A 27,449-nucleotide genomic window follows, 5' to 3' on the forward strand; every position below is an offset into this window, starting at 1 on the left:
ATAAAATAAATAAATAAATAAATAAACATGCATGGATGAATTGTTCACAATAAGATTTAAATAACATTTAGAAAAGAGATTTAAAAATTCTGTTATGACCTCTTAATAGTTTATTAATAGTTAATAAAATGCTACTGGTTAAAATATTAGCTGTTTATTGCACAACAAGAAAGCTAAATTAATAGGTTTTTGATACAGTAAATTAAATATGTACATTTGAGGGTGATATAATACATAAATGTCTTCAACTGAATCTTTTAAGAGAGATAGGAAACTATAAAGCGGATAGCTAGAAAGAGCATTTTGTAACCCTGTTGACAAAAAAAATGATTTAAATTTGTAATTTCTGATAATATCCTCCCTCTAAAAAGGTAGTAATGCCCTGTATTTGTCCTCTTTCACTGCCCACAGTCCTCCCTCTCTTTCTCTGTCCTTCATTGGCAGTCAGCTATTGTAGCGCAGAGGCACTTTCTCAGAAAGAAGCTTTTTTTATTTTCTGAGAATCTGTCGCTAACAGATGTCAACACCACATCACATGTCAGCTCTGACACATCATAACTCGCAGTAGTCAGCTGGCTCTCTCTTCCATGACACAAAGCTGGACTGAGCCACATGAGCTACAACTGCCCTGAAGCTTTTATGTGCAGTCACTGGAAAGTGATTTGAGACAGAGGAGAGAAGAAATTAGTATAAATAGAAAAGAAGTGACAGTGTAACAGGGCTTTGCTCTTAGAATTGTGTTTAGGAAATCTTGTAGCACTAAATTCAAATATTTATAGTCACAATCACAATCAGTTTTTTAATGCCTCAATGCAACTGATCAAGACAAATCAGAAAAAAAAAAAAAAAACAGTATAACAAGCAAATGGGGTGAACTAAACAAAATAACATACAGGATATATAATTCAATAATCAATATATTTATGCACAAGCATGCAGTAAAAAATATAAAACATGTGATTTGATATTTGATAAAGAATATTAGATATCTTTTAGACATTAAATCTCATTGATTCAAACTTTTTTCAGTTTCCATTCTGTTACCAGCATCAACAGCAGCTACAGCTGATCACTTAATTAACCAATATATGTTAAAATGACTTATTCATTAGTCATTAACAAACTTCATATATATCTTGACAGATCTTGAAACGTTTCTAGTAGTTAGTGAAAATTTAAATACGGAATTAATGAAACTTTCACTCAGGGCTGTTTCACACATGCTACGGAAAAAAAAAAAATGTCTGCGCGATGAATAAATTTACCACAGTAGCACGCGTGCAACAGTTTTGCATGTGCGAGACAGAGCAGTCTGTTTGTGTAAAGTGAGTTTGTTGTAGTATTGCAGCGCTCTGCTTCCATTGCTTTCCCAAATATATTTGTGCAGCAAACTTCTGTAGCTACTGCTTTAGAGCGATAAAGAAACATGCATGAATAAGAAAAAGCACATAACGCTATTAAGCCCAATAAATTGTGAAAAAGAACAGCAGTGCTTAGGCACTGACTCAAGCCTTGTTTTTATTTTCGCCCAGCACCTAGGCTAAATATATTAAAGGGGTGTCGTATGATGCCATTTTAAAAGTTCATTATTTTGATTATTGGCTGTAATAGAATAAATTAACATGCTTTAATGTTCAAAAGACACATTCACAAACTGTAAATTATTATAGCTCCTCTATTCCCAGTCTGTCTGAAATGTACTGATTTCTACAAAGCCCCTCTTTCCAAAAAGCTCAGACTGCTCTGATTGGCCAGCTGACCCAGTGTGTTGTGATTGGCACCTCAAGATTTAAACATCTTAAGAGAGTGTCAGAAATGTAATGCCTCGTACCATAATCACAAGCTTCAGCCTCCAAGGCTTCCAAAGCATTTGTAAACACACAGTTTAACAGTAATGTCGTTGGTTATACCGTATCAGTTCGAGCCAGAGTCGGATTCTGAAAATCCGGATGATCAAGCCAATCGATCAGAATGAAATATAGCAGTGTGGTCACTGGTAAATCCAGAAACAGTTCAAGTCATCTACAGCAAACACAACCTGCTGTGAAGCCAGTGTGATTAAATAATGAAGTGTAAATGCAGCATGCATTTAATGCAAATGTGTGTGTGTGTGTGTGTGTGTGTGTGTGTGTGTGTGTGTGTGTGTGTGTGTGTGTGTGTGTGTGTGTGTGTGTGTGTGTGTGTGTGTGTGTGTGTGTGTGTGTGTGTGTGTGTGTGTGTGTGTGTGTGTGTGGTCCTAGTATTCCCTATGTTGTGGAGAAATGAATCCATGTGGATATTAATAGTAATTTTTTCTAAAAACAAAGAAAATAAATCTCAAACACACAGGAGTAGTTCTATACAGGTTTTTGCATTGCGCTGCTTTTCAATTGTTTTTGTAAAAACTTGATGGACATATTTGGCTGTTGCAACCTTGCCTTATTTCTCATTCCACTGCCCGCATCTTGCTTTTTAAAAGCAAAAACATATTCTGTCTGAATAGCCGCTTAGGACTTAATCGCTCAGCCCTACTGCCTCATCTCATGTGCATGAAGCACCATCTTAATTTGAGTTTTCGTTTACGAAAATAACCTTGGGTTTTCCTGCTCAAGAACAAGAAAATCTTGACTTCTGATTAACCTCTGAAAGAAAAAGCGGTTTTGTAACTTTGCAGATTTTAAAAAGAAACAAAACACACTAAAGGAAAAGGAAAACATTAAAAGCTTCATATGACCCCTTTTAGAGTATAACTGTCGAGTTAAAAAATATTATGATATGCACAAGAAAAATGGGTTATTTGTTTACCATCATTTTAAGACTTTTATTGAGATTTAATAAGATTTTTGGTTGCTTTCAGAAATGGTAACAGGTGTTTAATACTTCTGCTATAATTGTGTTGTCTGTTCTACAAAACTTTCAACATCTGTAGCAAAAAAGTTAATGTCATAATATATATATTTGAAAATATTTTGTAAACTAATGCTCAGTTAAGAATAAATAATATGTTTATTAAGAGTATTAATAATTATTAAATTTACCAGTATGAAATTAATACAAATTAATGAAAGCAAATCCAATGTTTTGTGAGGTGCACATAAATTACTTTATTATATACAATTTACTAAGGTAAAGAATATGCTTATGAATAATTAATTTTGTTATATGACGGCTGCCCAGAAGGCCTAACTAACGAAAGCAGAGCTAATGATGGCTGAAAGCCAGAAGATGCTAATAAACTGGCAAATTAACAAATGCATATAGTGAATCAAGTTACCAAGCAACTTTACATTTTAGCAATTTCATCCTAAAATATAAAGTGAATATGAACATACTATAGAAACACTAATATTTAATATATAAGTATGTACAATTCTAGACACTTATTATTCATATGCAGTAATTTTGCAAGCTTTTTCAGGTTCTCAGTTGGGCTTGGAAAGGGGAAAAAAACAGCAGCCAATAGCAGTGTGAAAGCGAACAGCATGACATGACAACTACATCACTCCCATTATAATCAATTAGGCTGTCCAATGCAAGAGCGGTAAGACATACAAGAGTTTTCTACTATGTTTTATTATATATAATTTCACAGGTTTTGATTGGATGACAGTTGCAATGGTGAGCTCACATAATGTTACTGTGCATGCCCAGTCATTTTCTCTCAAATGGGTGAGAAATTTGAGCAGGTAACATTTCTGACAACTGCATGATGATATTCATGTGGAGCCGAAAATAAAAAATAAAATAAATGACTCTGAACGTAACAAAATGCTTTAACATTGAAATTAAAATGTCTCTCTTTTAAGTTGCAAACACCAAAAAGCATATTTAAGATACTAGTAAACAACTTCCACTAATTCAAACCATAAAACTCCAGGAACATATTGACTTAATTCCTGGCGATGGCAGCCATTAGAATGTGACACTCAATGGCAGAGAAGAAAAGCATGCACACTGCCAGAGGACAGATACTGTCATTGTTAGTTTGTCACTGCTGCTTGGTCGCCAGGACTCAAGGCCTTCACTTCAGGTATGACGGGGACACAAAGAGCTCATTATCGGGTCTAGGCAGTGCCTGCGCCCCCTATAGTGTTTGGAGCTTGTCTGGACCTGCCTCTTTCTATTTGACTCTAATCTATAGACAGGAAGAAAATGCATAGTCTAGTTTTTGGTCACAGTCAATTGGATTCTCTCTCCACAGACACTATCAACAGAGATTTTTTTTTTTTTTTTTTTACTAAAATCCACAGGTTATAATCCTAAATGAAGTAGTCTGTAGGGCTTATTTGTGTGCTGCTGCATAGAAGTTTCAGCTTGTCATTTATCAGTAAAGGACAATAATAGAGGCACAGCGAGCAGCACAGCAGTCGTGCCTTCCTCCTTTGGCAAAGCCGTGATAAATGACTTGGAGGAGGATGATTTTTCATATGATGGTTATGCTCTATAACTGTTCTCATGGGCTGATATTGCAGAGCCTGGAACAAATAAACCTGAGGTAGTTCTAAAAAGGATGAGGTTCATCGAACACCTTTGAACATTTCAGTCCGCTTCCACAGTCAACACTGAAGAATAAAAAGGAAAAACATTACAAGTTTGTATATATTGCTTTCCATAGAGCATTATTAATGCTCATTTTGGAAGGAAAGAATGCATCTTGATGTTTTACCAGTCACTTTAGGACCAGCATAAATGAAGCGCTTTTCAACTCCTGCTGTGCTGTAATTCAACCAAGCAAATTATTGAAGCACAGTAACTAGTATCATAAAGCACATACATCACCTTAAGGGTTGGATTATTAAGGCATCCAGTACATCAGCAATTGATTTGCTGGGGCAAAAACTGTAAGAGAGCATATTATTAGCTGATGTATTAAACATGTTTTTGTCACTGATTATAGTACTAATGTGCAAAAATATTACAGTGCACAGCTAAATCCATCCATTCATGGAATTCCGGCAATCAATTTGCAAGTAACCTCAGTCCCACTGTGTGCCTAAAGCAGGAATAGATGGAGGCATTATCACTTTCCTTCATGTTATTATTTTCAACAATAATAAACAACATGGCTCATGAAATTTTTCAATTTGTGTATCAGAAGAGAAATTTTATAAATAAAGAATAACAGTTAGCTGGTCATTAATAACAAGTCGGTAAGACTTTTTAATGATTTTTAAAATAGTCTCTTATGCTCAACAAGGTTGTGTTTTTTATTCAATAATATTGTGAAGTATTATTACAATTTAAAATAACTGTTTTCTATTTATATATATTTTAAAATGTAATTTATTCTTGTGCTGGCAAAGCTGAATTTTCAGCATCATTACTCCAGTCTTCAGTGTTACATTATCCTTCAGAAATCATTCTAATATGCTGATTTGCTGCTCAAGAAATGTAAAAAACAACAACAACAACAAAAACTGTTGTGCTGATACTTTTTTTCAGGACTCTTCGATGAACATAAATGGTTGCATGGCATGGTTTTGTGGTCAATATTCAATCTGACAGCAATCAAAAATTAATAGAGCCATGTAATAAAGATTATTATAGTTAGACAGACGGCCTGAATGCTTACATGAGGTCTATAAAATTGACAGTAATGGAGGACAGTTTTCAGGATCATTCTCATTAAATTGTCCATTTTTTGAGAGGGACTCAATATGAAGCCTCCTGTAAGGCATATTAGAAACATACAGAAACATACAGGCATACAGAAACTGAAAACTGCTTGTTAACAGAGGTGTTTGCGAAATGAGAGGAACAATATTTTTGTGTTATAGGAACTTTATCTGCAATAAAACATATGATATTTAAGACAAAGTAAATTTCTAAAAACTTTCTGCCATTCCAAACATTTTCTGTCACACCCCTATGGGTGTGTGCACCAATTTGAGAACCACATTAAAGAAATGCCAGTTGATGCACCATGGGAAAACATTAAATGATTTAGATAGAGACACACATTTGAGTTGATCAACACTGTCACCAGTTACTTTATGAAGGAGAAAATCAGCTATATTTATCAGCTATAAACATGACAGTCCCTTCTGCTGCCCTTCTGTCATCTGTTTTCTCTTCCTAACATAAAAAGATAAAAAGAAAAACAAAGCAGACTATTTGGACTTAATTTAATTTTATGCTAGAATAACAAAAACACGAAAAATAAGTTAACATATTTTAAGTCCAGACATTGTCACACAAGTAAGTGTCCCTTCCAACAGGTTTGGATTGGTACTTCTCGATCTGCACATGGACTAAACTCAAGGGCAATGTGTTGCTGCTTATCTGTCTGGCTGGTAAATAAGAGATCTTATCTTCCGCTTGCGATGACATTGAAGACCCATGCTTTAATCAATAAAATCCAATTCTTTGAAGATCTGTGGCTCTGATTAGCGTCCTTCTAATCCAATCCCCATTTTTGTCATCCATTATGGTGGCATGGTGGGGTGCTATAAAGGATGTCGTTATCACTGGTTATGAGTTTAGCACTGATGTAAAGCTGGCAATGTGATTGGCCGAATAAAGACTTCCTCTGGCTCTTCTAATTGCAAATCCACTTGGGTCCAGACTGATACATTTCATCGCCTTGGCAACACTGCAGGCAGTGAACCTGGTAATGGGGGAAGTATATTCTCAGGAGAGGAAATTACTGCTTTCCATATTGTGGCTGGACAGAGCAAAAGGGCAGCAGGCAATGGTGATCAACCTGTCCTAAGAAATCTGCTGTACATCTGTTGTACAACAGATAGCAAACTAGATAAAGAAACAAAACATTTAATGAAATAAGCATGTGACATCCTAGAACCTAACGCATGCTATTTCACGTATGAAATGTGATCATTGTAGTTCGTCATTTATGACCACTGGACCTGACTCAAAGTTGCAATGATGATATGTCCTTTGAGGGCAACAGTATAACGAATCTGTGTGCAAGGATACGTGAAATGTAAATGCTCAAGGGTGCAGAAATAGGGGCGAGAAAACATGCTGCAAAGTCTTGAGCATGTATGTACAGTACCGAGATGAAACTGAGATCAACAAGCAGAAAATCTGTTAAATCGGTCTGCCAGCTCACCAGATGAATCATCACCTAAATAATGTCACCTCCATCTTTACTGGTGACAAAAGACAGGAAAGATGCATGGTTCCAGGCTTTTCTGACCAATTGTTGAGCATATAATCAATGTAAAAGCAGAAATTGAGACAATCTTGAGGTCCATTTCAGTGGCTCACTGTACTGTAGCTTCCTCTTCCTGTTCTTAGCCACAACAATCCAGCAAAAACTGAGTACAGCTGTATCAGAATGTATTTAAAAAATAAATGAGTTATTAAAGTAACATTTAAACATAGCAAATCACTTTTTGTTTGGCAACGCATTTACAGTATGTGACGTGGCAAGCAAGTTTGCCTAAAATTCTCTGACTTTTCCCACATGTAGATGAGAAAATAATTTGTTGTGATTTTTCATTTTCCAATTATAAGACCCTCAACAATTTCACAGCAGAGCAATCACACAATAATGAATTTCCAGAAGCAATTAAGAGGCTCTCCCTGCCACATAGCCTTCATGTGAGGCAAACACCTATGTGGACTAATCATGGTGTGCTTCAGAGGAGCTGGTGGATTAGGGTTTTTTTTTTTTTTTTTTTTTTTTGGTAATACAAAAGCCAAAATCCTCAATGCACTGTCTAGTGTATACCTATGACAGTTTTTGTAATTTGGCCTAAATTGCACTAGACATTATTGTAGCTGGAAAGTTGCTAAGGAAACATGAAATTAACTTTACAGAACTTACAAAACAATATTACAGCTGACTTCACAAGTAGAGGTAAGGAAGGGGGAAAAGATCGATATAAGATATTTCAAGCTACATTTTTTACATTCATATTTTTAGAAAAAATAAATGTTGGCGTATTGTAGCATTGGTCAGTGCCCACTCTATTTCTGTTCAATCAAAATCAAAACTCAGAACAAGCTAAAACAAATCACCCCACTAGTGATCTTTATTTATTCATAAGAATAACACAATGAGCATCTAAATGTCTAAACCTCTTCTGTGATACAGACTAACTGGGAAATAACCAGCTGTAGTGTGGAGACATAAATTCTGAAGCAATTTATGGACTAAACTTAATAAATTATATAGTAGTGAATAAACTTAACAAAATTTACCAACTGACGTAGTAGTATTTTGGTATACAGGTAGTATTTTGACACCAAGCAAAATACAGAGTAGAAAATCAAAGAGAAATTAAAGCTGCAAGCAGCAATGAAAGGGCCCTCTCACCCAGGCTCACTGCCACCCGTTGGCCTTAGGAAAACAGTGAACAGTGGGCAACATGCATGTAAGCGAGTAAATACAGGAGAACTATAGCAATGTCATTTCAACGTGCCACACTTCCTGCTGCCAACAGGTGGTGCTTTGACTATGACTGATTGCCATGTAGATGTCTTCAGGCCAGGACTCTTATCAAACATGTGAAGTTTGGAGGAGATCGTACATTGTACAAACCCGATTCCAAAAAATTTGGGACGCTGAACAAATTGTGAATAAAAAAGGAATGAAATAATTTACAAATCTCATAAACTTATATTTTATTCACAACATAATATAGATAACATATCAAATGTTGAAAGTGAGACATTTTGAAATGTCATGCCAAATATTGGCTCATTTTGGATTTCATGAGAGCTACACATTCCAAAAAAGTTGGGACACGTAGCAATAAGAGGTCGGAAAAGTTAAATGTACATATAAGGAACAGCCAATTAGCAACGTATTAGGTCAATTGGCAACATGATTGGGTATAAAAAGAGCCTCTCAGAGTGGCAGTGTCTCTCAGAAGTCAAGATTGGCAGATGATCACCAATTCCTCCAATGCTGCGGCGAAAAATAGTGGAGCAATATCAGAAAGGAGTTTCTCAGAGAAAAATTGCAAAGAGTTTGAAGTTATCATCATCTACAGTGCATAATATCATCCAAAGATTCAGAGAATCTGGAACAATCTCTGTGCGTAAGGGTCAAGGCCTGAAAACCATACTGGATGCCCGTGATCTTCAGGCCCTTAGACGGCACTGCATCACATACAGGAATGCTACTGTAATGGAAATCACAACATGAGCTCAGGAATACTTCCAGAAAACATTGTCTGTAAACACAATCCACCGTGCCATTCGCCATTGCCGGCTAAAACTCTATCTAAGCCATATCTAAACATGATCCAGAAGCGCAGGCGTTTTCTCTGGGCCAAGGCTCATTTAAAATGGACTGTGGCAAAGTGTAAAACTGTTCTGTGGTCAGACGAATCAAAATTTGAAGTTCTTTTTGGAAAACTGGGACGCCATGTCATCCGGACGAAAGAGGACAAGGACAACCCAAGTTGTTATCGGTGCTCAGTTCAGAAGCCTGCATCTCTGATGGTATGGGGTTGCATGAGTGCGTGTGGCATGGGCAGCTTTCACATCTGGAAAGGCACCATTAATACTGAAAGGTATATCCAAGTTCTAGAACAACATATGCTCCCATCCAGACATCGTCTCTTTCAGGGAAGACCTTGCATTTTCCAGACCACATACTGCATCAATTACAACATCATGGCTGCGTAGAAGAAGGATCCGGGTAATGAAATGGCCAGCCTGCAGTCAAGATCTTTCACTCATAGAAAACATTTGGCACATCATAAAGAGGAAGATGCGACAAAGAAGACCTAAGACAGTTGAGCAACTAGAAGCTTGTATTAGACAAGAATGGGACAACATTCCTATTCCTAAACTTGAGCAACTTGTCTCCTCAGTCCCCAGACGTTTGCAGACTGTTATAAAAAGAAGAGGGCATGCCACACAATGATAAACATGGCCTTGTCCCAACTTTTTTGAGATGTGTTGATGCCATGAAATTTAAAATCAACTTATTTTTCCCTTAAAATTATACATTTTCTCAGTTTAAACATTTGATATGTCATCTATGTTGTATTCTGAATAAAATATTGAAATTTGAAACTTTCACATCAATGCATTCTGTTTTTATTCAAAATTTGTACAGTGTCCCAACTTTTTTGGAATCGGGTTTGTATACAAACAACTTCCTGTTTTGCAGCGTTAATCGCAAACATTAGCTCTTAGCCAAGTGTTGCATGATTTAACGTGTTTCTAGAATGCTTGGTACTTCAATACAAATGTGTTTCTGGGAGTGAATTACAGTGCAAAGCATGCCATTTCCTGTTGCCAGCAGGTGGCGCTATGACTAACTTAATATTGGCATATAAATGTCTTTAGGCCAGGAATCTCATCATTTTAAGTTTGGGGCAGATCTGACACTGTATGCCCGAGTTACAACAACTTCCTCTTTCATAGCGAAACATCAAACTTTGTCAGGTCACCACGGACACGCCCTTCAGCAGAAACTCTTGATCTTTGCAATTTAATGTTGCAAAGACCTTAAGATTAGACTGACCAAATATGAAGCTGATCTGATTTAAGCTCTAAGAGGAGTTTGTTAAAGTACATTGTCTGGAAATAGCAAAAACTGCAAAAAATTTGCAGAGAAAATTCAAAATATCTCACTTCCTGTTGGGTTTTCAGATTTGGACCCTGGACTTTTTTGTAGGTATTGGGCTGTTACATGTGTCTACCGAATTTCATACCTGTACAAGAAACGTAGTGCAAAGGGCGCTTAATTGAAATTTTGGAGGTGGTGCTATCGAGCCATTTTTCCACACCTAATTCTGAAACCCATATCAGATGTAATTTTTTACCACTTCTGATGCATGTGCAAAGTTTTATGAGTTTTTGAGCATGTTTAAGCCCTCAAAAATGCTTAATAGACTGAGCAATTACAATAGGGTCCTCACACCATCGGTGCTCGGGCCCTAAAAAGATTCACCAACGAGCTAACAGGTCACAGATTTAAGTGAATCTGAACTACAGATTAACCAATAGGTTTGTCTGGACATATATAAAACATTTCTTGGAAAGAAATAATTAAGTGGACAGTAGCAGTAAGATCATGTGTCTTACCAGTATTTTGTTCCATGTACTCTTGTGAGGTATGTTGATTCTGATGGACCCATTCCCCATTACATTTGAAGAAGATCTGCAGGGCAGGAGTTGCACGGCAGCGGAGCTTGATTGGGTTGTTTTTGACTATGTAAGCATCCTCAGGTTCTTGCAGGAAGTGAGGTAGTGTGCCACCAACTGATGACAGGGAATCAGCAAGGGTATCACTGACAGCTCCTGTGAAATCAATGAAGCATTCAAGAAATAAGAACATTTCCCCAGCACATTTATTCACAATTTAATCTTATAAAATCTTAATTTTAGGACCATTTGTGGATTAATGAAAACTCCCAGGAAAATCTTTTGTATGTGTGCCTAGTACTTACAATTATCTGATGAAAAATAATGTGACAATGTATTCTAAATTTGGTCTGCATTTCATAGTCCTTCAGGTTTGTAAATATGGTGCTTTTCCTCTGGGGAATGTTCTGAGCTTCCCATTGATTTTAAACTGTGTGCCAGAGACAATTCCACTAAAACAATTCAAGTCATTTTCTACTTTAAAAACGCATTAGGTTTCCCTGAGTGCTTTTGTGATGAAAAGAATAAAAGAATTAGCGATGGAAGAGGGTGCAACTGATTGCTTTGTGTTTGACTGATGAGCTAAAATGCACCTCGGTGCAGAAAAAAGTGAGAAAGCTTTTCCTTAGGCCAAGTGTTTGTTTTATTTTTTTCTTTCTTTCTGCTATCATTCTCTTTAAAGGAAGAAAGAATGAAAACAGCAGAAAAAAAAAAAAAAACAATATAGAAGAAGAAAAATAAAACAGATTAAGAGGCGTTGAGGATAGAGGGAAGAAAACAAGATTTTATGTAGAGATATTTTACATCCATGTCATTTTAATAATTGCACACATTATCCCTGGGACTCTGGAATAAAATTCACAGTTTTTGGGAGACTGGTTGTAAAGTGTTCAGTACTGCAAAGTCTGTCGGATGTGTAAACTCTCATGAAAGCCATTAAACAAGCAGCTAATTCAACTCTGCCCACTGAAATCTAATAGTCTTTCATTCTATATAACCTCCCACATTTGCTGTTATTTGAAATGGATAATGCACACAAACACACACATTTGGTTTACACATATTTTATGGGGACTTTCCATAGACATAATGATTTTTATACTATACAAAGTCTATATTCTATCCCCTAATCCAACCCCTACACACAACCCTTGCAGAAACCTGTCTGCATTTTTCCTAGGGCCGCCCCCAGATTCTAGTTGACTAGTAGTCATAGTAATCTTGCCGCAGAGCACCGGTAAAAGAAATGATTGTGAATGATTGTGTCTGGGGAAAAAACAGAAGGCAGACTGTCTGAATATTTCAATCATTTATTAATAAACTAGGGTTTTCTGAGTCAGTGTCAGCTGCAAAGGTGAAGTTGGCGACAATGACTCGTCATCTTTGGTGTACATGTGCCCTATAGAGAACATGAACTAACAATGATCAATACATTTGTTACAGTATTTATTAATCTTTGTTAATTTTAGTTAATAAAAATACAGTTGTTCATTGTTTGTTCATGTTAGCTCACAGTGCATTAATTACAAATTACAAATACAACTTTTCGTCGGTGCCGATAGCCTACCTAGTGGTTAGTGTGCTGACATATGGCTCAAATGCGTTCATAGCAACCTGAGTTCGATTCCCGTCTCAAGGTCCTTTGCCGATCCTGCCCCCCTCTCTCTGCCTAATGCTTTCCTGTCTGATTTCTACTGTCCTCTCCAAATAAAGGCATCATGTGTCCCTAGTGCAACCAACTTTATAAGCATTGTGTAGACTACCATTCGAAGTGCAGAGAGCAAAAAAAAAAAAAAAAACACCTCATAGATAAATATACCAAAAAGTATGAAGGGCTACTATAAGCCAAAAGCAGAATGGCCCAGTGACCTCCAGCGATTTAATTGCAGTCACTGTGAACAGCTGCACTCAAGTGTCATCTGTCTAGCTTGTTTGTGAAGAAATTTGGTGTTATAATTGCCCGTGGTCTCCACTACTCATCTACAATCTGTAGACAAATCTACTGTGATTAGGAGAAAAGCAGAGAGCACCATTCATCTTGGTGATTTTCTTGACAAGCTTTTAAGAGGGGCAAAAATTTGCTGAAGAGTGGACATGTTAATTATGTAAAAAACAAAACATGCCAACAGCACTTTAATCTACAATTAAAAATTTGTAGTTGAATGTTCTTTTTCTGTGTATAGAAAAACAGCTTTGAAGAAGCACAAAAGAAAAGAATGACATTATTCAGTTATATTCCCAGGATTGTGATACCTAGTTCACGGTGAAGTGCATTCTGGGCTATTTGCAGAATCACTAAGTGGAAAAGCACAGTCACACTAGGGATGTCAGGAGAATGTCACAGATCACCCCATGGGTAAGGAGGCAAAAGCAGGAAATCTTAGATGCACAATATTACACTGGGTTTCAAAGTTCAAGGTACAAAACATGGAGCTCACTCTAAATAATTCAAAATGAAATGTTACTCTTCCTCTGCAGATGTTTCATAGAGGGAAGGAATTCGTCTTGGTTGCACAGAACACATACTGTTGACATATTCACTGAAAAAAATACAATACACTCTTGAAAATAAAGGTTCTTTATTGGCATTGATGGTTCCGTGAAGAATTTTTTACATCCATGGAACATTTCAATTACCCAAAAGGATCTTTATAGTGTCAAAAATGTTCTCGAGATTATTTCGATTATTAAAAAAAAAAAAAAAAAAATTGTTCTTTTAAGAACTGTTCACTGAAAGGTTTTTTGAAGAACCCAGAATAGTTATTCTATGAAGAACTTAAAGCATATTTAACTTCAGATCCTTCATGAATTCTGGATGTTTTTGTCACCTGCGGCTAAAAACTCAACTTCTTCATGCAGAGGGTGATAAAACCTAGTGCAACCATCTTTGGTGTCAAAGACATCAGTTCAGTATGTGGTCAAAAAAGTTTAAAATTCTGGAAAGTATCACAGCTCAAGTTTTATTACAGCAAGTTTTTTTGTTCTTTTCTTTTTTTCCCCCTTTTTTTTCTGAAGCTTCAAACACATCAGTTCACTTCCATTGTGTAAAAACATGAATATCTACTGCATTTTATTTCCAAGTGAAAGAGAGAAAAGGAGACATAATTGTGCTGTGCAGTATTGCAGATAGGTGGCTGACAAGAACTGAATACAATGACATCACTTCCCTCCGCTACAGAGGGTCAATGGTAGAAACGGCAGCCACAACCTTTGGACATAATTCATTATTCTTCCTTGTGGATCTGTCAGTCTACAAAACCGATATTTAATATACAGTGCGCTGCTACATTAGCTTGTTTCCCCATTCATGCATATATCTACCATGCACATCACTTGGTATTTCTCTCATTTAAATTGTTCCAGTTAATTTTATTTGTATTAGAAGTACAATTTCCTGTGAGTAGTCTGATCCGTCCTATACCAGCATAAATAATCTTCTCCAGCTCTTTTCACTCAAATCCATTGCTCAAAATAACCTGAAATTACTCTAGATTCATCTGCTGCTGCGAAGAGAGCCTAAACTTTATTTTACCCAAACTGCCTTTTAATTAATTAAACATGAATCAGACACATTATCAAGCAAAAATATGAAATAATATTAATAATAATACTGAAAACATTTCAAAAGATTTAAAAGCCATAAGCAGCGATTATGCTGGAAGAAGCAGATAGATACATATATGAATTATAATAATAAAGTAAATGGAACACAAGGTGAAGGCTAAAGCCAATTCTTATCAGTATGTTTATGTTTTTGACCTCTTGCTCTGTCATCTAAATGCAAACCTGTATTGATCTGTACAAACTGATACCATCAGTTTATTAGTAGAGCAGAGCGGCTTAAAAATGCCCTTTTACATTATGGGTCAATGGGTGAATATGCAAGATCACTTTGTACTCTGACTTTGTCAGCATATGTTATATTTAAGCAATTACAATACTAGTGACTAGTCACGGGCAAACCTGCATGTGTGCTGGTTCAGCGATGGAGGGAAAGGCGTTTTAAAGGGATAGTTCACCTATAAATCAAAATTCTGTCATTTACATACTATCAGGCCCGGTTTCACAGACAGAGCTTAGCCTAAGCCAGGATTAAGCCTTAGTTCAATTAAGACATTTAAGCATCTTTTATAAACGTACGTTAGAAAAAAACATTGCTGGTGTGCATCTGAGACAAAACAATGGCACTGACATATTTTAAGATATGTACAAGTTGCTTTCAGTTCAGATATGCATTTGAACCTAGGACTAGCTTAAGCCTTGTCTGTGAAACCGGGGGTACAAGTTTTTTTTGTTTTTAAATGTTGTATTTTATATGTGAAAACAACATCTGGGTGAGTAAATAATGTGTGAACTATTCCTTTAATTCTAAGAGTTTTTCTTCTAGGAGCATTTAATCCACACCATTTAGCAGCAAGACAACAATACAATCGACCATCATAAAACTCTCCCAATTATAAACACCTTCCCATGTGTAAATTCAATGATGAACAGTAATGAAGTACAAAAGAATGAGAGGGAGGTGTAGAGGTTAATGGGCCCCTGCGTAACTCCAACTAGGTTCGAGTTCACACTGATTCCCAGAATTGTAATTGTTGGCCTTATCCTTTTAGCAATGCCTGCACACTTACTGCAATAAAAGGTAATGGATAATTGGCGCAATCCATGCTCTATAAAAACAGCGGAAGCCATTCTGGCTACTCCTCCTATGATAAATGAGCATAAACACAAGTATTAATGACTAACAAGCAAGCTACATTCATTTCCTTATGCTAGTAAATTTTAATACAACCTCTACAATGAAGGTCCACAGCTTGTCCAATGGTTAGCAGACAGGTGAATAGGTAAAGAGAGGTATATAATATACTAATTCAGGTGCTTCAAATAATGATGTGCATTTCTGTAAAGACTGCAAAATCCGCTTAATGATATGTGTTTATCACACTCTTACAAAAACTGTAAACCATGAAATGAGGCAACATCGCACCAGCTCCCCAGAGCACTAAGTGTCATTTCTTTAGCAATGTTTATTTTGTGCACTTCTCGCTTTCAACTCAACTCTCAGTTCATTACATACAGTATGATATTCTCTATTATGATCTTTAAATCGCAGTCTGACCTGAGAGAGTTATACCATTTAAGTTAGTAATGACTTTTTGATTCTCTTCATGGTTTGCTGGAATTCTGTTCTAACAATGTCATATCCTTCATGATAGAATGAAGGTTAGGCAATTTTGCAGCTAATTCTAGTTCAATTATTAGTCATTCAGCTTACTTGTCATATTTTCCTGCTAATTCCTTGATCTTAATGTCTTTCATCCACATAAAATGCTCTAATTATCAAAAACAATTATTAAAATGAGGTAAAATACCTTTTTTTTTAACCCTTTAAACCTAAAGTGTACCGCTGACAGTACACCACCCTCCGCAACAACAACAACAACAACAACAACAATAACAACAAAAAAATCTAATTACTAAGCAACCACTGACAGGAATAACACAAAACAGATATCATTTTATCAAAAAAGGCATCAGCTTTTTAATGCATCTAACCATCATGATCAACTCTTAATGAGTGCTGAGTAGTCCCTCTAAATCGGTGTGTACCTCTAGCTATGTGTGTACCTCCTATTTTTCAAAATTGAGCTTTTAAATGACATCTATTTTGTGTTGATCAGTCAGCAGAGGCTGAACTTTACAATGAATGTAGCCAATTTGATCAACTCCTTGTGCTGAGTTATTTGCTGATAAATAAAAAAAAATGTTTTCAGAATTTATCAGCTCAGATAATCATGTGTTATATGTCATTTGAAAGTAGTAGAATACAATACGCATAACTGTTTTGGGCTTTGACTAAACATGAGCAAGTTTTTGTACGTGAAGCCCAGAAGACATATGTAAATAATATACGGATGCGGCATTTATGTCACGTTTTTGCTCGTAAACTCATGAAAAATGCTCTGATTGTGGAAAAAGGCACATCATTATTTACAGCAGATTCTCGTGATTAAAATAAGTCCAAATAATCCAATGCGTCGATCAGAAGATATTCCTCATGGAGGAACGTTTTTTAAAAATGTCAATTAGCATTGTCAATTGTCAAGAGAATTTTCCTTCAACCTTATTTCCTTCCTGAGTTATTGCATGTCAAATAAAAAAGATATGTAAAATTATAATAAAAAAAAAAACATATATATACATATTTGTATTTTATTAGCAGTTTCTCATTCTCATGAGAATGTCCAAATGTAATCACATTTTTTTCCTCTACAAAATTTTTATATCAAACAATACCTACCTTTTGACTCTCTTTGCTATAGTTTTGGAGTTATGAGTCTTTACATTTGTGTATGTCACTAAGAAAAAAATACTCTAAAAATGCCTGCAGGCATAGGTGCCGATCCACCCAGCCCCCGAGCACCCATGGAAATGGTCGAGCACCCACGGAAAAATATGAGATATTCTCCATTGATTTTAACCAATAGAAAATCAACTGGAGCTTTCAGACACGATCTTCACCCTTTTTTATAGTTTATTTAAGGCCGTTTCTATGGCAATATTTTAATGACAAACATCGAGAGCACATCCAAGTGATGCGCAGGCACAAATGGTTCTGCTCTCTATCAGAAACATGCACGCGCTCAAACTCTCCTTGCATCCAATATCAGGGAGAGCATGACTTGTGAAAAGAATGTGCTTTTGGGTCAAAATTGTCATATTGCTGCACGGATATAATGCAAATAAAACATCAAGTTGACGTTAATTTGAGTTAAATAAGATGCAAACTAGCGCTGAAACGTGTTGTTTTTTAAATCATGCGGTGTGGCTCGTGTAAGTTAGTCTTCTGACATACGCGTCAATCTATCGCTGGACTCTTCTTTCCAGGGAAATCACTAACAAAATGCACACAGACATGTCCTTGCTCTTGATATACAAACATTAATGAACTTCTTTTAACTTTATGAGGAAAAAAAAAAAACATATGAGGGCAGATTCAAACCACTGATAATTAGAGAACGTCTGGACTTCTGACTCTATTAACAACAATTCTACCACAAGACCATTAGGGAACACGAGAACTAAGTGAGGATTTATCTGTAATATAATATGGGGTGTGGGACACTGGGCACCCACCGACAGAAAAATAAATCGGCGCCTATGCCTTCAGGGCTTAAAGGCTTAAGCAATACATTTTTTAATGGCCAGTTTTTTAAAAGTGTGCTTATTTAATTGATTAAAATAGATTTCTGAAGGATCATGTGACACTGAAGACTAGAGTAATGGCTGCTCAAAATTCAGCTTTGCCATCACAGGAATAAATTACATTTTAAAATATAATAAAAGAGAATGCAATTCTTTTAAATTATAATAATATTTCACAATACTTTCAGTATTGTTACTGTTTTACTGTATTGTTGATCAAATAATTGCAGCCTAGGTGACCATAAGAGACTTCTTTCAAAAACATAAAAAACTGACCCCTAATTTTTCAATGATATATATGCACATTTAAAAAAAAAAAATAATAATAATAATAATAATAATCCTTTGAATAAAAAAAGAAAAAAAGAAAACACACTGCCTTTATATGTCTTCATAATAGCCAAAATGTTTCACAGTGTTTCTGTCAGACTAATGTTGATCATGCTTGAATGCAGTCATTATGAGTCAGTGCAACACTAAACCTCTAGTTCTAATAATCTTAAAGCACATTTCCAAATAGCTTATAATGTGTCAGCAGCAATTCCCATGCCAGCTATTTTGGCCTCTCCGGTCTCCTGTAATGAAAGTGCATGGAAAGCAGCTTGGCTGGTGGAAGTGGGTTACATGGAAATGCATTTGACACATCAGTCTTCATCACTAAGCACCCACTTGATGTAGTTACACATCACTGTTTCAGCACATGCACCAAAAGCCCCTGCCCTTTAAAACCATGCACTTTACTTTCTCACTCAAGCCTCTCATGGATTTCTGAAAAGGGTTTAAAATGAGAGGAGGAGTGTGTGTGTGTGTGTGTGTGTGTGTGTGTGTGTGTGTGTGTGTGTGTGTGTGTGTGTGTGTGTGTGTGTGTGTGTGTGTGTGTGTGTGTGTGTGTGTGTGTGTGTGTGTGTGTGTGTGTGTGTGTGTGTGTGTGTGTGTGTGTGTGTGTGTGTGTACATGTGTATACAAGTGAGCATGTGGGGGTTATATAGTGAGCACTCTGTTGGATTTCAGCAAGATGAGAATTTTAAGGCAGAAGTGTCAGAAAGAGTCAAGATAATCCCAGATAAGGTGAAAGGATGAGGGTGAGAGAAAGAAAGTGTGAGAGAGAGAAAGTGAGAAAGAGTTTGAAAGGGAAGGTGTTGTCTCAAATATCCTTCTCACTGTTCATTGCACATGCACACACTGTCTACATGGGTCAAGGAAAATATGGAAAGTGTTGCTGCCTTGGATTAACAATAAATAAGTATTAATAATATTAAAATAGTACTATTAAAATGGTTCCATAACAAAAAATATATATTTTTTTTTTTTCTAGAATCACTTATTGAAGCACTACATTTTTTTAAAATTCAATCTATAACTTTAAATTGTATATGATCATAAATAGTGGCATTATGGTTCCTTAACAAAAAATAACAATATTAATAAACATTAAACTGTTCAGCTAGTTTTCACTGATACAGCAGTGTTGTTAATTTAATCCAGGAATACAGTGAAAATAAGGAAGTTACACAGAGAAATCACATTGAATTATGAGTGAACTATTCCTTTAAAATATAAGCTAAGGCTGCTTGATTATGGAAAAAAATCCTAATCATGATTATTATTACTGACAAACAGATACAACAGAACAAAAATACAAATTAACCCTTTCACACGTAAGTTTAAAATATTCTGGATGACCTCCCAGCGTAAGTTTTTCAAGGCGACCATTATTTAGAACAAATGACTTTATTGTTTCAATGGTGACGCCTCAGTGCTTGTCATGTTACACATCGCAGCCACAATAGCGCAGCATGATCTGATTTTAATTAATTTTTCTTTTTTTATTCAAAATATTCACAAATTTGTTAACTATCATGAAATATCTGACATCCACTTGCACATATTTGGCAATCGGAATGTGTTTTGTTGTTTAAACACCTTTATAATGATCGTGTTAATTGACCAACATGCACGTCGCCATGTTAGTTTGCGCCGCAGTTCAGAGAATTGGATCTGTTGGACTTACACATGAATTCATCCACTTCTCCCGAAATACATGAAAGTAAGTGAGCTGGTGAACTGGAAGAGGAATAGAGTAAACTTTAAAGTTACTTATACAATGTGTATGAATAAAACGTGTCGTCTAATTATAATGGAAAGGATTGTTATTGCTGCTAGACATCCATAGACATCAGTGTGTATTTTATAAACTCTAAATGTATTGTTTTGTTAGTACTTATGTGTATGTAAATGTCTGAAACCTAAAATAAACATTATGTGGTTGAAAACACAGCATATTTGTGATATATTAAAAACATCTGTCTCTGGTTTAGCGCCAGCCAAAGCATGCAAGCACAATATACTGTTGCATATGCGTTTTCTTTCTCAACTGTTTACATTAATTTAAGGCAGAACCAACTGTGTTCACGTGGATACCCGCCAAAGCGGCATTTTGATATTTTTGTATATAGGCTTTTTGACATTTAGGCATGTATCAGAAGCCCACAGTATACTTTGCTTATGCACGCTCTGCCCCGTCTCAAAGCGTGCGCACAGAAAGCCACCTGAGGAATGCGGTCTCTTTCATGGCTTAATGTACCTTTAATAACACTGTTTATCAACAGTAGACTGTATTTTAAAACACTTACTTATTTGGCTGATTTGAATATTAAGTTTGTCTTAGGAAGGAACGAAAGCGCACCACTGTGAAGGATAGGTGCATTGGGCAGAATGCAGAAACAGCACAATAATCATTTTATGTTGATTATCTTGTTTTCATAATTTTTGGAAGCCAAAATAGAAATCGATATATAAATTATGATTAATCACACAGCCCTAATATAAGCATTCATTTAACTGTTGGTAATGTTTTTTACCAGTAGGTGGCATGTTCAAACTGCTCAGGTACCCTACAGGAGGAGGAAGAAATTACAATTCCAAGGTTTCATTTCAAATCACTAAAGCAATGCCAAGATACAAGCTTTCTCCATTGGCATAAATTTGTTAATGCGCCTCACATGAATGGTTTGGGAAAACAAAAATCTTAACCGGCAAGATGTATGCTGTAGGGCATGTCAAAAAAATATGTGCGAGACTATTTCAAAACTGTGAAAATTCTAGCTGGGCAGATATTGACCAGATCTAGTTGAGAGGAAATCCCACCAGGATCACTGAAAGCAGAATGAACCAAGGAATCAGGGACAAATTTATCTTTTTTTACTTTGATATCCACAAAATATGTACATGAAAATATAAATTGTTGATAGTGCAAAATGGTTTGAGATGGAGATCCTAGATGGAGAGATTAAGTTCTGTAGGCTGTTAGTCTCTCAGCCAGAAGAATATTAAAGAAAACCAACAGATATAATACCGAAGGTGTCATCAAAAAGGGACCACATCAGGAAACAAAAAGCAGGGTTGGGAAAAACAGTATGGAATCTACTTAAAAATAGAGATCCTGTTAACATGAATAAATTGAGGCACCCAGTGGACTGTGATTATTTGATGAAGATCTTAAAGCACATGGCATTTCATGTTACCCTATGCATCTAAGCTCAACAAACCTTTTGGCTTATTGCCTCTGAAGAAATATGCTTTCATGGCAATTAACATCACACTCTCATCCTGAAATTGGTGTTCCTCTCATGCTCAGATGAGAGACACTCCATTTCCATTTTGATAAGTATCAACATTTTAAGCTGGTTTCTGGTCAGATCATGACAAGCTGTATAATAATTTCAACATCTTAGGAAACTGAACTACAATTATCAAAAGCACCGCAGCCAAACCATATAGTACAAACTGGGACTAAACGAGAGTTAAATTGAGCAGAAGATGGAGTTAATCTATTATCTAATGACAAAAAAGATCAGCACAGACAGGGACTTTAAAAAGGACATTCTGGGGCTGGTTGCATAAACTGCTATTCTAGTCTTACAAGTTAGTCATCAGATTTTTTTCTTTAAGACTGTTGATAACGTTTTTTTAAATCAGTTACATAAAAAACTTAGATTAGTCTAATTTAATACCAAAAAGTAAGACTGATTACCCCTAACTAATTGTTAGTTGGTCATAGCAAGTAGCGACTAAATGACAGGATGAACTTGAACTTTCCGGTACCTGTTGGTGACATGTTTGTTGAAGTGCATGAAAGGTTTTAATGAAGGACAGAGACTCAGAGGCTAATAGGAAGAGACAAACCAGACTCAGCTTACAAACTATACAATCTAAAGGACAATGACCAACAGCTGCACACAAGTTATAAGCTCTCAGTGTGTTTGATATCATTAATGATATCAAATTCACTGAGAGCACAACATTGACAATTGTCTACTACAGCATCAGTGGCAAGAGTAAAATAAAACTGTACTTTGCAAAATCTTCACCTTCTCTGTTCCTCTATAGCTTTCAACCTCTGATGAATAGTCTGAAATGACTCAACTGAATAAATTAAAGTGGTCATTACAATGACTCATTTTTAAACTTTAAAAAAAACAAAAACAATTGTGAAACAGACTTACCAAATAGCTTCCTCTCCAACTTAAGTGTTTGAGAAATATACAATCTGTTAATTTACTGACATTTGACTGAAGAGGCAGAGTAAGTGAAAATGTGAGTGAGACAAATAAACGGCACACTGTTGCATAAATATACACCTTTATAACAAGTGTCATATATGCATGTTTGCTTCCATCCAAATTGTCAAACACAACTTACATTTTTTCCTTTGAAAAAATGTTGCGCTGTTCATTAAAATATATATATATATATATATATATATATATATATATATATATATATATATATATATATATATATATATATATATATATATATATATTATGTGTCATTTTTTTAAATATTTTATTGCATTTATTTTAATCTTTAGTCAGTTTTAATATTTCTAAGAGGACTTCTTTTTTTTTCCTTTTTTTACAGGTTTAACAAAGGCAAAGCAAAATCTTTTCAACTACTAGAACAGGGGTCGGGAACCTTTTTTGACCTAAGAGCCAACTTTTCCAAAAGAAAAAAATAATTAAATAAAACGTGCCTGGCTTTCACTGTGAGATTGAGTTACCATCAAAAAGCTGATCTCTAGTGATTTATGTAATTTTTTAATTAATCTTTTGCTGAGAGTCCTGGCGGGCCACACGATTTTTGTCAAAGAGCCAGGTGCATTTTGCGTACCAAAGGTTCCCCGACCGCTGCACTAGAACCTCCCTAACTATCCCTGGTTGGCAATCACTGCTCTAAAAGGTGGCTGCATGTCATGCAATAGGGGAAAATTTGCATTCACCTAAATGATTATATAAGAACTATATACTAAATATGTTGATGTTTCAAGTTACAGAAGTACAACCCACAAAAACCCTTAAACAGCTTTACACATTCAAATGAGCCTGGGCAGACATAATTTCCTCCAGAGTGTGAGTCCAGAACTCCTCTTTTCACTTGAAGACCTTTGTAGAGGGTGTTTTTGTATTAGTTCCAGGTTTTTTGCTCACTAACAGACGTGGGTTGCATGTTAAGAAAGTTGTTTCACTAGCTGAACGTATGGTCAGAAGTGTGAAAAGCAGCCAGTACTTGAAGCTTACACAGAAGACTTCTCCTTCACTCACTTGTTTTCTCTCTCTCTCTCTCTCTCTCTCTCTCTCTCTCTCTCTCTACTTCACAGATCTGACTCTACTCTCAATTCCACACAATCAGCACTCCCGTCACACTTTTTCATTGTTGGGCATTCATTACAGGTGTCATTTTACCTTATCAGCAACATTAGTTCTCAGATTTGTCTGCAGTGACAAAGAGGAGGTTGTTGGCTCCCTCAACCCCTCTCACATTTACCTTAGACGGCACTGATGCCCATCTGCTCTCCAGGCACTAGGAGCCATCAAACCAGGCTGGCAGAAGAGATCTGGGACAAAAAGCTCTGCTGAATCAACAGTCCTCACAGTAAGGCCAGGGTTAGCTGTGCCTTAAGTGGCTAAAACAATAACTTCAAGACCTTGCCACTCCTAGTTTTTCATATTTTGCCATCTCACAGTGCAACTAATGATGCCCGTTGTGGATGTCAGACTTTGGCGAATCTGAAATGGTCATTTTTAAAGGGTTAGTTCACCCAAAAATGAAAATTCTGTCATTAATTACTTGCCCTCATGTCATTCCAAACCAGTAAGACTTTCTTTCATCTTCGGAACACAAATGAAGATCTCTTTGATACAATCTGAGAGCTTTCTGTCCCTCCATTTACAGCTACGAAATTGAAACTTTGACGCTTCAAAAAGTTCATAAAGAGATCGTAAAACTAATCCATATGAATTGAGTGGTTTCCAAATTTTCTAGAGACACAATCACTTTTTATGATGAACAGATTTAATTTAGGCTTATACTCACATACTGTATAAAGATTGATCAGCAAACATAAACAGAAGCTCAACCGAACCTGAATGACGCGTGAGAATAAACCTCTTGCAGTAGCTCAACTGTGCTGCTCTGTTCATCATAATATGCGATTGTGTCTCTTCAGAAAAGATGAAGATGAACGAAAGTCTTACGGATGTGGAACGACATGAGGGTGAGTAATTAATGACAGAATTTTCATTTTTTGGTGAACTAACCCTTTAAGCATCTTTAAGAGCTATGAGCTTGTTAAAGAAGAAAGAAACAGCGCTCCATCCTCCACTTTCGTAACTAATAATGATATTAAGTCAAGAGTGTAATTTCCCAGAGAGCTTATCTGTGGTTTTCCTACACAGGTGATTACAAGGAATAAGTTGGGTCTGAGAACCCTCAAAGAGCAGCTAGATTAATTACATTTGCAAATGAGAAAAGTTTGATGATTGAATTTGCTTTCTGCTTCATGTTGCATACTGATATATCCTGAAATTCCAGATATCAAGTAATATCAATTAAATAACAATTGACTTGTTTCACTTCAAGAGATTTATAAAGTAGCAATAGATTAGAAAAAAAAAAAAAAAAACGTTCAGTTAGCTTGGGTCCTCCAATGGCTTTCATTTTTCATTCTTCTAGATAAGACAATATATTCGCATGGATACAAGACGCACTTGAACAATGGAGCTTAATGTCACAAATGCTGTAATGAGCAATATAATACGACATTCCACATTCAGATGCAACCCCACCTAACAGACATTCATTCCCATATTGCATTGGCAATCTTCTAAAAGTGAGATGAGATAAGGAAATTCATTAAACTGAAACTACTGTCGTTTGAAGGGAGAAAAGTGAATAATAAATTGAATGTTAAGTGGTAAGGAAGAAAAGCTGCATTCTAAAAGAAACTCGCTTTGAGAACAATTACCTTCATCAAGTCACATCTTCTGTTTCATGCATTCCATTAGGCATATTTTATATTAGCACAGAGAATATTATTATACAGCAGCTACTGACTTTCTTTCATGTGAAAAGGAAAGAGTGGAAACACTATGACCAGTGTGTGCAGAAATATATTTTGGGCTCTTTATTCTGACTGCCATCTAAGAACAGAACAGTGATCGATGGCAGTTTGACTTTAAATGAAAGAATTTGAAGGGCATTTCTGAAAGTCATTTTTAGAAAATAAATTAAATCTATGCTATGAAATAAAATACAGTCAAATTAAATGACACCCAGAGAAATAAGATCCTTTGCAATAAATTACAAAATTAAATGAAACTAAATATGATCAAATGAGATACAGTAGCGGCTATTATCCTAACAACATAAAATCAAAACATTAGTCCTCTGGCTTATCTTAGTTTAGCGTGTACAAGCATTGAATGTGAATCATTAATATTCAGGGCTCTTACAAAGCATTCTGTTTGAGTAAAAATACAAAGAAATTAATTCAATATGAACATAAAATGGGTCACAAAACTTTAAAAATGGATAAAATTATAACAGTACATTTCAACAGTACATTTGTACAATTCAACTCCATCTTAATGTCCACTGTACTCTACCATATAATATTTAAATGATAAGGTCTAAAAAAAAAAAGCTGTACAGTATAAAAGCCCTCTGTACAAATTAGGGCCACCTCCGACTAAAGATGTTTCTTGTTGACTGGTAGTCGTTCATGTAAGCCAGAGGTCACCAAACTCAGTCCTGGAGGGCCGCTGTCCTGCAGAGTTTAGCTCTAACCCCAATTAAACTAACTTGAACCAGCTAATCAAGGTCTCACTAGGTATACGAGAAATTTTCAAGCAGGTGTGTTGAAGCTGGTTGGAGTTAAACTCTGCAGAACAGCAGCCCTCCAGGACTGAATTTGATGACCCCTGATTTAAGCCATTAGTCAACTAATTGCATGCTTATATTAATTTAATTACTTAAATATACTGGGGGGCGCAATATGCATTGCGCTCAAGCACACAAATAAAGCTTGCCGCAAAGCACTGATAGCAAAACACGCAAAAATAGCAAGTTTATATAAGTTTATTATTAAAAAACATTTTAATTGTTTATTAATAAACTACTATTTTCTGAGTCAGTGTCGGCTGCAAAGATGAAGTTACTCCACAGTAACGCGCCTATAGAGAGAAATCCACAACGTTTTGTTGTTATTGTGAGTGTACACAAATAAAAGTAGACCCTTCACAGTTCAGAATTATATTGTACGCTTATCTGTATGGTAAAAAAAATTATAGTATTTTAAGTTGAAAAAACCATCGTGCAGTAGAGTGCGCTATACTTTAGCTGCCTTCCACACTCTACTCAAACGCTTGGATATATAATAGCGCACATTTATGTAGGTTAACATCAGAGCGAACAGCCATGTAAAGTTGCTACTACTTGCATGTTTCAAAGGATAAGCCATATTTGAGGTTGATGGATGATTGGATTTGAGGATGAGGATAAGGACGAACATTTGGATTTCCTGCCCGACATACTGTTATTACCATTATTATATTTTGTTACGATCCTCCGTTAACGATCTGTCCCTCACGGACTGTGTGACTTCGCCTCTTCCTGTGGAGTTTTTTTCCCTGCAACTAACCGACTAATAAAATCTTGGTCAACTAAATGTGAATGTAAAATGAATAAATGTAAATGTAAATAAATGTCAACTATTAGGGGGCAACACTATACAAATACCATTGTTATTTGATTGAGAAATACAAACAAATACTTATTGAGGCACAGCAAATGGAAAGAGTAGACAGTCATGTCTCACTCCTCTGCAGAAGATGAGAGAGTTTGACTGGCTC

General features: G+C 35.9%; 1 protein-coding gene across 3 annotated transcripts in view; it reads right to left on the reverse strand.

Annotated features, from left to right (window-relative positions):
• The window catches only part of unc5db (unc-5 netrin receptor Db), a 175,618-nt gene that overhangs the window by 67,858 nt on the left and 80,311 nt on the right, over positions 1-27,449 (reverse strand). For all 3 annotated transcript variants that reach the window (XM_067407183.1, XM_067407182.1, XM_067407181.1), the window contains exon 2: positions 10,993-11,208. In XM_067407183.1, coding sequence (XP_067263284.1) covers positions 10,993-11,208 — 216 coding nt within the window. The remainder of the gene's footprint in view (positions 1-10,992; positions 11,209-27,449) is intronic.

This window comes from Chanodichthys erythropterus, chromosome 13, assembly GCF_024489055.1.
Source record: "Chanodichthys erythropterus isolate Z2021 chromosome 13, ASM2448905v1, whole genome shotgun sequence".
In the NCBI taxonomy this organism is placed as follows: domain Eukaryota; kingdom Metazoa; phylum Chordata; class Actinopteri; order Cypriniformes; family Xenocyprididae; genus Chanodichthys; species Chanodichthys erythropterus.